Here is a 16702-nt window from a genome sequence, read left to right as displayed (position 1 = left end):
TTATCCTTCTCACGTAGTTTGTGTGTCAATTTTGCCAATTCCGCATAGTCCATCGGTTTTTCATGCCACAGTTCTTTCGTCAGGATTTCCTCATTCTTCCACCCTTGTGCTATGAAGACACTTGCCGCTGTTGTCGCATACATAAAAATATTTTTTTAATTTCTTTGGCAGGTCTTTTCCCTCAATCCCTAATAAGAAAGCTTCAGGCTTTTTCACAAATGTTGAATGGAACATTTTCATTATATATCATTTCCCAAAACATTTTAATTTTACTGCAATCCTGGGCTTGGCTGGATGAATCCTAAACTGGAATTAAGATTGCTGGAAGAAATACCAACAACCTCAGATATGCAGATGACACAACCTTGATGGGAGAAAGTGAGGCGGAATTAAAGAACCTTTTAATGAGGGTGAAAGAGCAGAGCACAAAATATGGTCTGAGGCTCAACATCAAAAAAACGAAGATCATGGCCACTGGTCCCATCACCTCCTGGCAAATAGAAGGGGAAGAAATGTAGGCAGTGTGAGATTTTACTTTCTTGGGCTCCATGATCACTGCAGATGGAGACAGCAGTCACGAAATTAACAGACGCCTGCTTCTTGGGGGGAAAGCAATGACAAACCTAGACAGCATCTTAAAAAGCAGAGACAAACAAAGGTCCATATAGTTCAAGCCATGGTTTTCCCAGCAGTGATGTATGGAAGTGAGAGCTGGACCATAAAGAAGGCTGATCGCCGAAGAATTGATGCTTTTGATTTCTGGTGCTGGAGGAGACTCTTGAGAGTCCCATGGACTGCAAGATGATCAAACGTATCCATTCTTAAGGAAATCAGCCCTGAGCGCTCACTAGAAGGACAGATCCTGAAGCTGAGGCTCCAATAATTTGGCCACCTCATGAGAAGAGAAGACTCCCTGGAAAAGACCCTGATGTTGGGAAAGATGGATGGCACAAGGAGAAGGGGATGACAGAGGAGGAGATGGTGGGACAGTGTTCTCGAAGCTACAAACATGAGTTTGACCAAACTGCGGGAAGCAGTGGAAGACAGGAATGCCTGGCATGCTCTAGTCCATGGGTTCATAAAGAGTCAGACACGACTAAACGACTAAACGATAACAACAACAACAACACGGTATATTTGCAAACCATTTGTAGTCATTGTTTAGCAGAGAGATAGGCTTGTAGTTTTTTGTTGTTTAGTCGTGTCCAATCAGATCAATACTTTCTGTACTAAGAAATGCAAACTGACAAGTCTGACTCTATAGATATTCCCCTGGCTCTATATTCTCCTCACAGATGATCAGAACCATTCTCCCTCCATCCAACCCTCTCTCCCATCTCAAATCCAGCCCTCTCCAACTCTCTCCCTTTTATTGTCCTGCCCAAAGTCCTGGCTCCATCCCCTTCCCTCTGTCAAGGTAGCCAATCAGAGAGGCTCTGGCCCTCTGGTGGAATTCTCAGGCACTGCATCCCCAGGCTCTGCTGTCCATCAAACCCCCGTCTTATATTGGTGCATTTGGTTCTTCCTGCCTAAGTGCAAAGCTTTACTTTTCTCCCTACTGAAATTCATTTTGTGAGCTTGGGCCCGGTTCACCAATCCATTAAGGTCATTTTGAATCCCAATTCTGTCTTTTGTGGCATTAGCTGCTCTTCCCAGTTTGGTTCACCTGAAAATTTCATCAGCATCCCCTGAATTCCTCCACCCAATTTTTTTTATAAAGAAGTTGAGCAAAAACGGGCCCAGGACAGAATCATGTGCCATCTCACTTGTCACTTCATCCCAGGATGGCGAAGAACCATTACTGAAATCCTCGGATGAAGGGCAGAACATGACTTTTATAAATAATAAAAAGGATATCAACAAGTTGAAACATGTACAGAGGATGGCAACCAAGAATCTATTGATTTATTGATTGATTTGATTGAATTTGTATACCACCCTATTCCCATAGGTCTCAGAGTGATCACAACATAAAATCACACTATAAAAACACAAAATACACAATAAAACTATAAATAATGGAAGATAGAGCAAACCTTTTTTTCTTCCTGCTCCAGAGGGTAGGACATCAACCAATGACTTCAAGTTAAAAGAACAGAGATTTCTGACTAAACATGAGGAAGAACTTTTGACAGCAAAAGCTGTTAGTGGAATGGACTACCTTGGAAGGTGCTGGAATCTCCATCCTTTGAGATTTTATGAAGTTGGATGGTCACCTCTCATGGATGCTTTAGCTGCGATGCCTGCTTCACATGGGGTGGACTAGATTACACCAGAGGTCACTTCCAACTCTACAATTCTACGATCCTATGATTCTATGATTCTCCTCACTATGAGTTTTTTGATGAGAAGTGAGATTGGATCTCTGACAGAAGCTCTTTCCACATTCCATGCACTGATATGGTTTCTCCCCTGTATGAATTCTCTGATGGGAAGTGAGAAAGGAGCTCTCCCTGAAGCTCTTTCCACATTCCACACACTGATAGGGTTTCTCCCCTGTATGAATTCTTTGATGGGAAGTGAGATTGGAGCTCTGACTGAAGCTCTTTCCACATTCCACACACTGATAGGGTTTCTCCCCCATATGAATTCTTTGATGGGAAGTGAGACTGCAGCTCTGACTAAAGCTCTTTCCACATTCCACACACTGATACGGTTTCTCCCCTGTATGAATTCTTTGATGAGATATGAGAGAGTCCTTTGTACTGAAGCTCTTTCCACATTCCATGCACTGATAGGGTTTCTCCCCTGTATGAATTCTCTGATGGGAAGTGAGAAAGGAGCTCTCCCTGAATCTCTTTCCACATTCAAAGCACTGATAGGGTTTCTCCCCTGTATGGATTCTTTGATGGGAAGTGAGATTGGAGCTCTGACTGAAGCTCTTTCCACATTCCACACACTGATAGGGTTTCTCCCCCAAATGAATTCTTTGATGGGAAGTGAGACTGCAGCTCTGACTAAAGCTCTTTCCACATTCCCCACACTGATACGGTTTCTCCCCTGTATGAATTCTTTGATGTAATATGAGAGAGTCCTTTGTACTGAAGCTCTTTCCACATTCCATGCACTGATAGGGCTTCTCCCCTGTATGAATTCTCTGATGGGAAGTAAGATGTGAGCTCTTCCTGAAGCTCTTTCCACATTCAAAGCACTGATAGGGTTTCTCCCCTGTATGAATTCTTTGATGAGATATGAGAGAGTCCTTTGTACTGAAGCTCTTTCCACATTCCATGCACTGATAGGGTTTCTCCCCTGTATGAATTCTGTGATGGGAAGTGAGAGAGGAGCTATCCATGAAGCTCTTTCCACATTCCATGCACTGATAGGGTTTCTCCCCTGTATGAATTCTTTGATGGGAAGTGAGATGGGAGCTCTTCCTGAAGCTCTTTCCACATTCAAAGCACTGATAGGGTTTCTCCCCTGTATGAATTCTGTGATGGGAAGTGAGAGAGGAGCACTGACTGAAGCTCTTTCCACATTCCACACACTGATAGGGTTTCTCCCCCGTATGAATTCTTTGATGGCAAGTGAGATTGGAGCTCTGACAGAAGCTCTTTCCACATTCCACACACTGATAGGGTTTCTCCCCTGTATGAATTCTTTGATGGGAAGTGAGAGAGGAGCACCGACTGAAGCTCTTTCCACATTCCATGCACTGGTAGGGTTTCTTTCTAATGAGATTTATTTGATGGGAAATTGAATGGGAGCTCTGATTGCAGCTCTCTCCACACTCCAAATTTTTATGTGGCTTCTCCTCTCTGGGGATTTTCTCATGGTCACCCTTGTTCTTGATTTCCAATTTTTCACAATCTGCAATGGAAACAAAAAGGAATTAGAGCCTGAGGAACAAATGGAAGTCCCAGTTATGGATTAATGCTAATTAAATTTGTGGTAGGCAACCAATTGATGAAGACCCCAGCAACAAATCGGGAATATCAAATCAAGATCATGACAGTGACTAGGCACCACAAATAAAAAGAGTCTAAGAAAGAGCATAACAAACCAAGGCAACTTTTAGCAGTTACTTCTTAGAAACAATCTGTGCAGTTAATACTGCATTTTTAAATTGTCTAATTGTAATATCTGATTTCTCTTGTTTCTCCCCTCTTTCTTTCTCTCGTCTTCTTTCTTCTTTATTCAAATTAATAAAGACTGAATCTAAAAATACTATCATGGAATATAAAAGGATTGAATGATAAAAAGAAAAGAAACAAGGTAGAACGCATAGTGGAAAAACAGAATTTAGATATAGCATGTATCCGAGAGACGCATATAAATAAAACACACACAAGAGTGTTGATAAATCCAAAACTAGGGTCAGAATTTATAACAGCAGACAAAAAAAAAAAGAGGTATGGTGATATACGTAAAACCTAACTTGGAGCCAAAGCTAATATATAAAGACGCAAATGGAAGGATAGTAATAATTAAGATAAAAATCACAAGGGGAATCTTTTATGATAATTGGGATATATGCCCCAAAGGAAAAAAGAGCAAAATTTTATAAAGGTTTAGAAGAGATACTGATACAGTATATAGGAGAGAAACTAATACTGATGGGAGACCTGAATGGGGTATTTAATCCAGAACTGGATAGATCTGCAGGATGGAATAAAGGAAAGGGGGGGGGGACTTCTGTGCCGTTTCATAGCTATGATAGAACACCTAGATTTAATTGATAGTTGGAGACATAAATACCCAAACAAAAAAGCTTATACATATTTCTCTGAGTCAAACAAATCGGCCAGTAGAACTGATGCCATTTGGATCTCCAAGGATTTAGTAGAACAAATTGAAGCAGTGGAAATCCAGTCAAAAACACTTTAAGACCATAACTCAATGCTACTAAAACTGAGAGGGAAAGGGAGGGAAGGGTCGAAAAGATGGAGATTAGATGAATCCCTTCTAAATGATGAAAAAATATTTTAAGAGGTAAGAAAGTTGTCAGGGAACTGCCATCGACTCAGGGGCGAGAGGGGAAAAGCTGGATGGATTACAAGGAGCCCCCAAAGATTGTGGGAAGCAGCACTTCCTCAGAGGAGGAAGGTAGCCACGCCTCTAGTGGAGAGGAGATGCAGGGCTCGGAGGAGGCGAGGCGGTGCCAGGACACCAAGAAACTACTCTGCTGGGGAAGGTTTAGGGACCACCCACTCTCAGATTCTGCCAGTGAATGAGCAAGACACAAAATAGAGGCGCTCTGCATTCTAACGGTTTTTTATCATCAATAAGAAACTTTTAAAACAGACTATTGAAGCATATTGAATAGAGACGCTCTGCATTCTAACGGTTTTTTATCATCAATAAGAAACTTTTAAAACAGACTATTGAAGCATATTGAAGCATAAAACAGACTATTGAAGCAACAATAATAAGGGAACTGAGAAAGTGGTGGCATGGGACACATGTAAGGCCGTTATCAGGGGTTATTTTATCCAACAGAGCACAATTCCAAAAAGGAAAAGAGAAAAAGATAAAGCAGATTTACTGGAGGAAATAAAAAAGAAAGAAAAGGATCTGACCAAGGACCTTAGTAATGAACAAATCTCTAACGAAATCAAATTATTAAGAGCAGAATACTCCTCTATATTAGAACAAGAAATTGATTGTAACTTAAACATCTTAAAAAGCAGAAACTTTGAAAATGCCAATAAACCAGGGAAACTACTGGCTTGGCAGATCAAGAAAAGACAAATCAAAAGATTAATAAATAGATTGAAAATAGGAGAGACAACAACGGATGATCCAAAAAAGATCAGACAAGATTTTGTGGAATACTATAGAAAGCTATGTAAAAAAGGGAAAGAAAGGCTAGAGGACATAGAACAATACCTAAAATTTCATAAAATACCAGGAATAACAGAAGCCCAAAGAGAAACACTAAATGCACCCATTACTATGATAGAAATTAAAAATGCAATTAAAAATGCCAAGTCAGGAAAGTTGCCTGGCCCAGATGGAATACCTGCAGAAGTTTCTAAAAAACTTGAAGAAATACTGTCACCACCACTGAATGAAGTAATTAAGGATACTCTCATTGAAGGAAAGACCCCAGCCCCCTGGAATGAGGCCTATGTGATTTTACTACCAAAAAAAGGAAGCGACCTAGAGATAACAGCAAATTACAGACCGATATCTCTGCTAAACTGTGATTACAAAATCTATGCAGGTACTCTAGCAGGTAGACTAAAACATGTATTAAAAGACATAATTCACCCTAATCAGGCAGCATTCCTTCCCAAACACCAGATCCCGAAAAACACAAGGAATATTATTAATTTATTAGAAAATCTGGAGTTCAAAAATGAAAAGCAAGCGGCTATGATGCTAATCGATGACAGAAGGCGTTTGATAACATCGCATGGAGCTTTATGAAAAAACAGTTAAATTTAATGGGCTGCGTTGGAGCTTCTGGTGAGCTGCGATGGAGGATGGCTGAATTCCATCACTGCCGTACGTTCCAGAATCAGAGGCTGAGCTGGGAGTAATCAGCCTCCCTACAGTCCCTGGGCTGGGGAGTGGCAGCTCCTCCGCAGATCACCCAACACCTGGCCCCAAATTCAGAAGAAAGGAGGGGCTGGGGGGTCCTGGATGGAAAACCCGGAATGTTTCTTGGCAACTCTCCAAAGTCGCCTCCATTTAGCAGCAAGCTTCCAATTCTTAAGATGAAAAATTGGATTTAAGTTTTGGACATGATCTGAGCAAAGGGGGAGAAACTACTCAACTTATTAATTCAGCCACTGAGGTGCTAAAAATGATTTGAACAGAAGAAGGATTAACATCTACACAGACTTGGTATGTTGGAACGGAAAGGGGGGGTGAGCCTCCGTTGTTATTATATTTCGTTTTGCTATGTTAAATGGCAATATCCTCCTCTGAAAGAACCAACTGCCTGATTATTTATAGCAAGCGAGACTGGAGAGGTGGTGTGTTTGGTGATATAATATGACTCTAATAATCATTAACTGTGTGGAAATAACAATTATTCAAAAGTGGAAAACCAAGTTCAAAGCATTCATCTGCAGATATATTTGGAAGAGGATAAACAGTTTCCCAACCTTGATATGGAGAATGACTGGAGAAACGCCAAAAAATCTTTGGAAGTTTGCCTGGAATTAGAATCGGAATGACGCAGCTCCAATTAACCGAGCGGCCATGACCGGAAGCAGATCAGCTTGTTGAATTAAATGCGGAGCCTTAGGGGGATAGGTGCCTTTTAATATCTGACTTAGTATGTACATTCCCAGTTTTATATGGCAAAACCTTCCCTGGACAGGCTAACCATTTGAAGGACAGCTGGTCTTGAAAGCACTGGGCAGATGCCTTGATTTGATTTTATCTGGGCTGACTTGGCTGCTGCCCGAGGTGAGAAGATTTTTGGACTGGCTTGGCGGAAACATCATTTTGTGAAGAGATATCGTGAACATAGACTGTTTGATTATTGAATAATATGAATAATGTGGAATATTTATTATGATTTGATTGGATTGTTAAAGTGGAAAATTTAAAAAACAGTATTTTTTTTTAAAAAAAATAATGGGCTGCAGAGAAAGGTTTGAAAGAGGTATGGAATCTATCTACTCCACGCAAAAGGCGAAATTAATAAATAATGAGTAATGGGAAATACCAGAGATCTGTTCAAGAAAATTGGAGATATGAAAGGAACATTTCGTACAAAGATTACCATAATAAAGGACAAAAGTGGAAAGGACCTAACAGAAGCAGAAGACATCAAGAAGAGGTGGCAAGAATACACAGAGGAATTATACCAGAAAGAAATGGATGTCTCGTACACCCCAGGTAGTGTGGTTGCTGACCTTGAGCCAGACATCCTGGAGAGTGAAGTCAAATGGGCCTTAGAAAGCACTGCTAATAACAAGGCCAGTGGAAGTGATGATATTCCAGCTGAACTATTTAAAATTTAAACGATGATGCTGTCAAGGTGCTACACTCAATATGCCAGCAAATTTGGAAAACTCAGCAGTGGCCAGAGGATTGGAGAAGATCAGTCTACATCCCAATCCCAAATTCCACACAAAATATATTGTTTTGCTTTATCTCACTTGTTTGATAAACTCAGAGGCTGTGAAAAGTAATGAGGATTAACATCGGAATGATTTATGGGAACTATCATGAAAATTATGAAAGCAGTAGAAGTATGAGATGATTGGGCAACGTACAGAATGATCCTGGAGGAAAATAACAACAAACTAAAGTTGAAAGAATTTGGTAAAATTAGAACATATTTAACAAATTGGCTACAATATTTCCAATTAAATGAAAGATTTAGTTTAGATAATAAAAAAAGGATTTGCAAATGAAACTTCCAAATTTGAAAAAGGACTCCTTCAATCCAAGAACAAATATATTTCGAAAATGTACAACCTCCTCCTGGATTGGGAGGTAAAGGAGGAGAAAGTGAAAGAATCTATGATTCGCTGGGCACAAGATTTAGGCCACAATATATACATGTGTCAGTGGGAAAAACTGTGGAGAGTTGACATCAAATGTTTTGAAAATGTTATATAGACAGCACTTGACACCAGCAAAACTAGCCAAAATATATAAGAACAGGTCAGACTTATGTTGGAGATGCAAAAAAAAAAAAAAAAAAAAAAAAAAAAGGAACTTACATGCATATGTGGTGGGAATGTGACAAGATTAAAGATTTTTGGGATACCATCTACAATGAGTTTAAGAAAATGTTTAAGATTTCATTCCCTAAGAAACCTGAGGCATTCCTATTAGGTCTTATGACACCAGAAATCCAAAAGAAATAGAGACCACTATTCATCTATGCCTCAATTGCAGCAAGGATTTTAAGAGAAGAAAAAGGAAAGACGACATCATCCCCTCAAAGATTGAATGGCAAGCCACATTGATAGAGTACTTACAATTAGCAAGGAGAACGGGGTCAATAAGAGGAAATACAATACAAGAAGTCAATAAGGATTGGTTAATAATTAAGGAATACCTCAGAGGGTACTGAAATAGTAAAGGTTTTCTGGCAGATATTGAAGGAGCCTTGTAATACAAAGTACATGTCAGATAAAGTTAAATTAAGTTAACAAAAAACAACGTTGTTTAACTGTGTAAATAACAGTTTATTTGAAAATTAGTACAATGGGTATAGTCGGAATTTTATTTGAAAATTAGTACAATGGGTATAGTCGGAAGTTTCTTTTCTTTGTTGACTGAAATATGAGATGGTTCCCTGCCAGAGAGAAGTGAGGTTACAGGGAACCAGGCAGAGGGCTTTCTTGGTAGTGGTGCCCGCCCTGTGGAATGCCCTCCCATCAGATGTTAATGAAATAAACAACTATCAGACTTTTAGAAGACATCTGAAGCCAGCCCTGTTTAGGGAAGATTTTAATATTTGATGTTTCATCATGGTTGAAATCTTCTGCTTGGAGCTGCCCAGAGTGGCTGGGGAAACCCAGTCAGATGGGCAGGGTATGAACAAATTATTATTATTACTATTATTACTATTATCACTATTATTACTATTATTATCTGAGTTTCGAAAAGCCTGCCAGTTCTCTGGGATGGATTTTGTTTGGCCTAGTCATGGCATCCCCTCCATCCCCAATGCCAGCTGTCTCTTTGGTTAACCCAAGATTGACAGAAGCAAAAACAGAAAACCTGACAGAGGTTACTTATCTTTCCCAACAACTCTGAAGCTGACATTTAAGATGGCCTGGGCAGTCCAGCCCAGCCCGATCATGGTATAAAAAGGCAGGACTGGAGGAAGACTGTTCACAGAAAGAATAGTAATTTGTTGTTCAACCCAGCAAATCATACCCAGCCAGATAGGCAGGGTATAAATAATAAAGATGATGATGATGATGATGATGATGATGATGATGGGGGTGTTAGGATCCCACGGGTTGTAGGGGACACTGTTGAGCTCTGTGAAAATAGATGAGGCTCATCACAGAGGCATTTTTTGAATTTCCAGGCAGATAGGACGATTCCACAGGGAGCCTTACCAAGAGAGGCCACAATCCCACGATTCTCCTCCCCCCTGATGTCCATATGCAGAGCTCTCTGGTCAGGATCCAGCAACGCCCACTCCTCATCCGTGAAACGAACAGCAGCCTCTTCCAAGCACACTGGACCCTGAAAGAAAAAGGGAAAAGTCCTCCTCTGAGACAGCAGAAATATGATCCGCTACAGAAAACTCGGTTGTGTGTGTGACATGAATGAGCCAGCTCCCAGGGAAGGAAGCAGCCAGGGAGAGAGAGGGTTACATGGGAGTCAACTCCCCCTCCCTTTGGAATGCAAACTGAAAACAAGAGTTCAGAGAGTCAGCCTGCAGCCTGCCTGAGGGTCAGTGGAGAACAAAACACAACAGTTAGAAAGGAAAGCAATTTAGAGAGCAGGAAAGACCATGGAAGTTTGGCTGCTTCTGGGCTCACTGGAAGCCCCCTCCTTAGAAGAGACATCTTTGATTATGGAAGGATGGCCATGCTTGCCGCTCCGATGAACTTCGTTTGTTTTGCAATAAATCTTGCTTTTAATCAAGTACTCTCGTTATCGAGACTCCCTTACACTATGGGTATTCGACTTTGTGCAAATAGGTGGTACTCCACACTGTGGTTTTCGAATCATTCTGCCTACCCAAGCATTCCAGTTTGCCTGATGAAAGGATCCACTTTCTCCTCTCCTCGTGAGTTGTTCTGGGGAGTTCCCTCCCAATGCCCTACATCCAAGGGGTTCAGGGAAGCGTGGAGAGGGGGAGGGATGGGGGGCAGGCCCCATTTTGCAGCTGATGGGGCTGGTTAGGTGAATGCTGGCCACTAGTTGTTCTCATTAGTCCACTGCTTAGAAATGTTAGCATTCAATGATCAACATAGAAATACAATAAGCCTAGTCTGGATGGCCATCTGTCTTGGCCGAGACTCCTGCAATGCAGGGGGTGGGACTTGATGACCCTTGGGGTCCCTTTCAACTCTAGCAGTCTATGAAAACAGCAACTACTGATGAATCGTAGTGGTGACGTTCAGAAGGCTGGTATAGCAGAGTTAAATGGGCAGGAAATCCCACAGTTCACAGCTGGAGTTAACTCTTTATCAGCAAGAACACGATATTCGCAGACTTGGCTGAGTTTCAGACCTAATGAGAACAGCAGCTCATTCCCTGAGCATCTTCCTCAATGAAATCAGTTGCAGAGAATGAAGGCCGCCTTTTCTCTGGGGTTCCTGGAAAGTGATCGAACAGTGCGCCAGTGTGCAGCCTGCCTTTGCTTCTCCATTGTCAGACATCTCCTGGTTTTGAGTGACAAGCAGGGAAGGTGGCTTCTGGCAGAAGGAGAGGGAGCCACCGGTGGCTCCTCCTTCTCCTGACTCACCTCTGACTCTCGCCCTCCCTCTGCCCACTCGTCTCCTTCCTCTTCTGCCTCTGATTCTGCACTGCATTCTGCCACACAGTCTCCCAGCCCACTAAGCCCTGTTACAATTCCAGCTTCTGTCACCTCCTCTTCCCAGGCTTCTCCCTCATCCTCCCTCCACCTCCACTCCTTTGGCTCTGAGCCATCTTCCCTTCCTGGTTCCCCGGCTGCTTCCTCCCACCATTCCTCTGTCCCCAACCAGTCCATGACATTGCTCCATCCCTCGGCCTCTGTCCCCACAAGGCAGCTTCCCCTGACCTGATCTGGTTCCACAGCCGCTGCTTCCCTTCTGCCCCCATGAAAAGGCAGATCAGGAGGTCTTGCCGGCATCCTTCTGCCACCTGCAAGAGAAAAAAGTCATCAGGATGCCAGGAGTGCCTGCTTCTCTCACAGGTGAAACAGGGCATCTCTAACTACAGATGGGCCTTTGAGAAAGCCTCACCCGCTGAGAGCATTTCGACGTTTGTGCCCATTTCATATGTTAGTTATGCAGAAATACATCTCCTTTCCTCTGGGCCCTGGATCCCAAAAGCCCCCCCCCCCAAGAAAGATGAAAAGAACCCACAGATGAGTTGGAAAACCAACAGAATAAGACCAAACGGAGAAAAGCCACCTTCCTCCTTAATCTCTGGTGTCCAACGGAGGCCTCTCTGCCTCACAGGAATCCAGGTCCATTTCTGCAAAATGATCCTTTCCCTGAGAAAAAAACAAGGATTCAAAACAGAGAAACAGAGGCAATGCATGAAGTCAGAACTGACTGACAACGAAGTCATCAGTATCTTTTGAATAATGTATGCTTGGTTCTAGTGGGGGTCCTCAGAAGTTGCTCTCCCCCCACCCCCACTCCCCTGCTTCTGTCTCCTTTTCTTGCACCTGGACTCTCTGCCACTCTCCAGACAGACTCCTGGGTGGGGTCCCTTTTTCTTTGCTCTGAGGGCCAGGTATGTATCTGGTCAACCCCCTGAGGGCCCAGTGGGCAGGGCCAAAGACATCTCCCTTGAAATTTAGGTGGGTAATTTTTTATTTTTATATTATTATTATTATTACTATTAACACACACACAGCCATTGATGCCCAGGTCCCTGGAGGCTCAGTGAGTAGCAGCGCCCATTTCTGGCTCAGCTGGTTTTCCAGCAACAATCCCTTTGGGACAGAGAGGATGTGGTCCTGGGGTGCCCTGCTCTGGGTGCAAGGGGATGGCTGCAGTGGCCTCCGTGGGGGGCTGCCCTGGGAGACACTGGGAAACTGGTCCCCAATGCAGCAGCCAGACTCTGGGCTGGGATCCCTCTCTTTACTCCTGGCCTTTCTCTCCCACCTTTTTTTGGGGGGAGGGGCTAGTGTCCACCTCCTGCTCCAGCTTTGGAAAACCATTTGCACATTTGTTGTGTAATCGGACTCCTTTGATTAAAGAAATGAGATTTCGTGGGAGAATCATTGTTTTTCTGAAAGGGGGGGGCGGAGGGTCAAATGAGTTTGGGATCCTTTGATCTGCAGGAAGGAGAGCGAGGCAGCCCTGGCCCCTCCCTGGCAGGACCCTCTCCTCCTCCCTGACTTGGGGTCCCCCCCCCTGCAGGAGCAGATCAGGCCCCCCCCCCCGGCCTCCTCCCCTGCTGTAGCCCTGGGACCCCCCCTCTCCCCACTGCACCCTCAGGGGGGAGAGAGAGGAGACTCACCAGATCCCAGGAAGGGACACCAGAGCAACACCCCCCCCTTCCTTGCAGGAAAGGACTGGGGAGGGAGGGAGGGGCCCTGGCTCTGGAGGACCTGCCCCCCCTTGCTTCCTGGCCTCTCTAGGAAGGCAGCTCCCTTCCCCTTAACCCTTGCCAAGCCCAGCGTGCCCCTCTCTCCCCTCCGCCTTTTCAGGCCCCCCAGGCCCCCTCCCCTGCTGCAGCCCTGGGACCCCCACCAGATCCCAGAGAGAGAGAGAGGAGACTCACCAGATCCCAGGAAGGGACACCAGAGCAACACCCCCCCCTTCCTTGCAGGAAAGGACTGGGGAGGGAGGGAGGGGCCCTGGCTCTGGAGGACCTGCCCCCCCTTGCTTCCTGGCCTCTCTAGGAAGGCAGCTCAGTTCCCTTTAACCCTTGCCAAGCCCAGCGTGCCCCTCTCTCCCCTCCGCCTTTTCTTTCTTTATCCCACTTCCAGAGATGCTTTTTGGGGGCGCCCCCCCCACTTTCCTTTCCTTCTAGCGCAGTGATGGCGAACCTTTTACAAACCGAGTCCCCAAACTGCAACCCCAAACCACATTTAACCGGCATATCTCATTTTTCCTGTGTTTTCACGTTTCTTCTTTATGACTGCTGTTGTAATAAATAATCCTTCATAACAATTATTGCATTACATTCCTCATTAAATTATCTTTCCTTTGATATGTGATTTTATGGTATAACTCAGTGCTTTTTTTTTTCTAAAAAAGAACGTTTAGGGTACTTTCATTTTGTCTCAAGAAAATCCCGGGGGGGGGGGGGGATAAATACAGTTCAAATCTGGGAAAATAAATACAGTGAATTTCTTCTCCCGTTAAATTCACAAAATGTTTAGGGGCATGCGTCCCCCTGCGTCCCCACAGAAAAAAAGCTTTATTATTACTCCAAAACAAAGTGGTGCCATGAGCCATCAAACCTCGGAAATACACTGAGGGGGAAAAGTATTTGATCCCCTCCTAAATTTGCCCCTTCGCCCTCTGACCAAGAAATGACCAGTCCATAATTTTAATGGTAGGTCAGAGGGCAAACGGGCAAATTTAGCAGGGGATCAAATACTCCCCCCCCCACTGTACATTTTGTCCGGAAGGTTCCACAATTTTGGCCGCTAGTGTACACTGGAGGGCCGTACTAAGAGTCACCCTCTCCCAATTTTTAATATGAGATAATAATGATTGTGTGTGCACGTACAAATAAATATAAATAAATAAACCCAGCCAGATGGGTGGTGGTGTAGCAAGTAGTCAGGCCAGTCAAATGAATTAAAGTTAAATGAATTACATTAGAAGAATGAAAGCAAGAAAGTTTTAATTATTTGCCGGCAGCAAGCAATGGCAGGGAGGAATAAGTTCCATGGTCCGTCCCTTCCCAACAGGGGAGGCTTCCCTTTATACATTCTTGAATCAGGTCTTTATTCTTGAATCAGGTCATTACACATACAGTGGTACCTCCGGTTAAGTACTTAACTCGTTCTGGAGGTCTGTTCTTAACCTGAAACTGTTCTTAACCTGAAGCACCACTTTAGCTAATGGGGCCTCCCACTGCCGCCACACGATTTCTGTTCTCATCCTGAAGCAAAGTTCTTAACCCAAGGTACTATTTCTGGGTTAGCGGAGTCTGTAACCTGAAGCACCTCTAACCTGAAGCGTATGTAACCCGAGGTACCACTGTACTCTGATAGATACAATAGATTCTGCCTAGAGACAAAAACTGCTTTGCCTGGAGACTGTGTTCCAGATACAGTGGTACCTCAGGTTAAGTACTTAATTCGTTCTGGAGGTCCGTTCTTAACCTGAAACTGTTCTTAACCTGAAGCTAATGGGGCCTCCCACTGCTGCCACACGATTTCTGTTCTCATCCTGAAGCAAAGTTCTTAACCCGAGGTACTATTTCTGGGTTAGCAGAGTCTGTAACCTGAAGCGTATGTAACCAGAGGTACCACTGCAGATACATGAAGTTCTGCCTAGAGACAGGGCCTGAGGAGTTGGCCATGCCCCTTCCCTGTCCTTCCTTGGCAATCCTTATCAGCCCGTCTCTGGGCAGAGGGTGTCTGAGTGTATGGACCGGATATGGGCCTGGCCTAGATCAACCCAATGGCTGCCTTGCTTCACATTTTAACTCCCCAAACGCCTTCCCTGAGCACGTTGCCACAGTGGTGGTGGAGGTGGTTATATTTTGCCGTTTCTTCGGCTGCCCTTTGCTCACAGCCTCCAAGGAATGAGTTTCTCCGTTGGCTTCCATGGGAAAGCCCAGCCAACATGTCAACCCAGCAGCCCCTTCTTAGGCTGCCACAGAGAGGGCTCTAGGTTGGCCACTTTGCCATTTCGTCAGCTCTCATGAACTCTTGACCAGGAGGCTAGCGGCTGCCAGAACCTCCATTGCTCCTAAATAGAAAATCTTATTTATTTCAGTTACAGATAGGTAGCCGTGTTGGTCTGCCATAGTCAAAACAAAATTTAAAAAAATTAAAAAATTCCTTCCAGTAGCACCTTAAAGACCAACTAAGCTAGTTCTAGGTATGAGCTTTCGTGTGCATGCACACTTCTTCAGATACACTGAAACAGAAGTCACCAGACCCTTCTATATAGTGAGAAGGTGGGGAGGGGTATCTTTTATCTTACCAGCTGCACTGGCTCCTGGTGGAGTACAGGGTCAGGTTTAAGGTGCTGGTTCTGACCTTTAACGTCCTTCGTGGCTTCGGACCACCTGGCCTTTGGTCTGGACTCAGTCTGATCCTCCTCTCTTTTTTTGATGGAACAACTCCCTCTTGCAGGCCCTGCGGAAAGATGTCGAATCCCGCAGGGCCCTGATCTCCCGTCACAGAGCGTTCCACCTGTTCGGGGCCAATGCTGAAAAGGCCCTGGCCCTAGTTGAGGCCAACCTAACGTCCTTGAGGCCCGAGACCTTCAAAATGTTGTTATTTATGGACCATAAGGTCCTCCACGGGGCATACCAGGAGAGGTGGTCCCGTTGGTACGAGGGTCCGAGGCCGCGAAGGGCTTTAAAGGTCAGAACCAGCACCTTAAACCTGACCCTGTACTCCACCAGGAGCCAGTGCAGCTTGTAAGATAAAAGATCAGGGCCCTGCGGGATACAACATCTTTCCGCAGGGCCTGCAAGAGGGAGTTGTTCCACCTGGCCTTTGGTCTGGACTCAGTCTGATCCTCCTCTTTCTTTTTTTGATGGAACCCCTTATATTGAAGGCTGAACCTTGTCCTGCCAGGGAATTCGTTTGCCCGCGTCCCCAGTGCCGAAGAGAGAGCAAAAAGCACTAGGAAAGTTTCTTCTTTGGAGAAAAGAGTTTATTGCAATCTGCGCAGAGTGACAACCAGCAGGATAGCTCCTGCAAACTGGCTGTGTCCCAAGACACTTCAGCAGACTTTCTTATACTTTTCTGAGCACTCTTCCCCCCTCCCATACCCTTTCCAGATTTGCCCAATCAGCTGGCAAATGTTCAACTTATTCCCTTATATGGTACATCTATATTGCTTGCTTAACACATTTTTAATGCTTGCTAAACATTCCTCATACGTGCCTTTCTGCTAGCTAAGCACTCCCCCCTCCCCTCTTGCTTGTACGTGTCTTTTCTCATTTTTGCATTAGTAAGCATAAG

At 44.3% G+C, this 16702-nt stretch overlaps 1 protein-coding gene across 6 annotated transcripts in view; it reads right to left on the bottom strand.

Annotated features, from left to right (window-relative positions):
- Positions 1-1883: 1883 nt before the first annotated feature.
- LOC309340983 (uncharacterized protein) overlaps positions 1884-16702 on the bottom strand; it is a 71701-nt gene continuing 56882 nt past the window's right edge. For 3 of the 6 annotated variants that reach the window (XM_081860339.1, XM_081860340.1, XM_081860344.1), the window contains exons 3-5: positions 11645-11727; positions 9987-10116; positions 1884-3810 (exon numbers count right to left, since the gene is read on the bottom strand). In XM_081860339.1, the coding sequence (XP_081716465.1) occupies positions 2300-3810; positions 9987-10116; positions 11645-11727 (1724 nt within the window). In that variant the 3' untranslated portion in view covers positions 1884-2299. The remainder of the gene's footprint in view (positions 3811-9986; positions 10117-11644; positions 11728-16702) is intronic. The other 3 variants (XM_081860343.1, XM_081860341.1, XM_081860342.1) reach the window with 1 other exon arrangement.

This window comes from Podarcis erhardii (genome assembly GCF_964252035.2).
Source record: "Podarcis erhardii genome assembly, chromosome: 4".
NCBI lineage: Eukaryota > Metazoa > Chordata > Lepidosauria > Squamata > Lacertidae > Podarcis > Podarcis erhardii.
The sequence above is the reverse complement of the archived record's forward strand: the minus strand, read 5'-3'. Positions and strand labels throughout refer to the sequence as shown.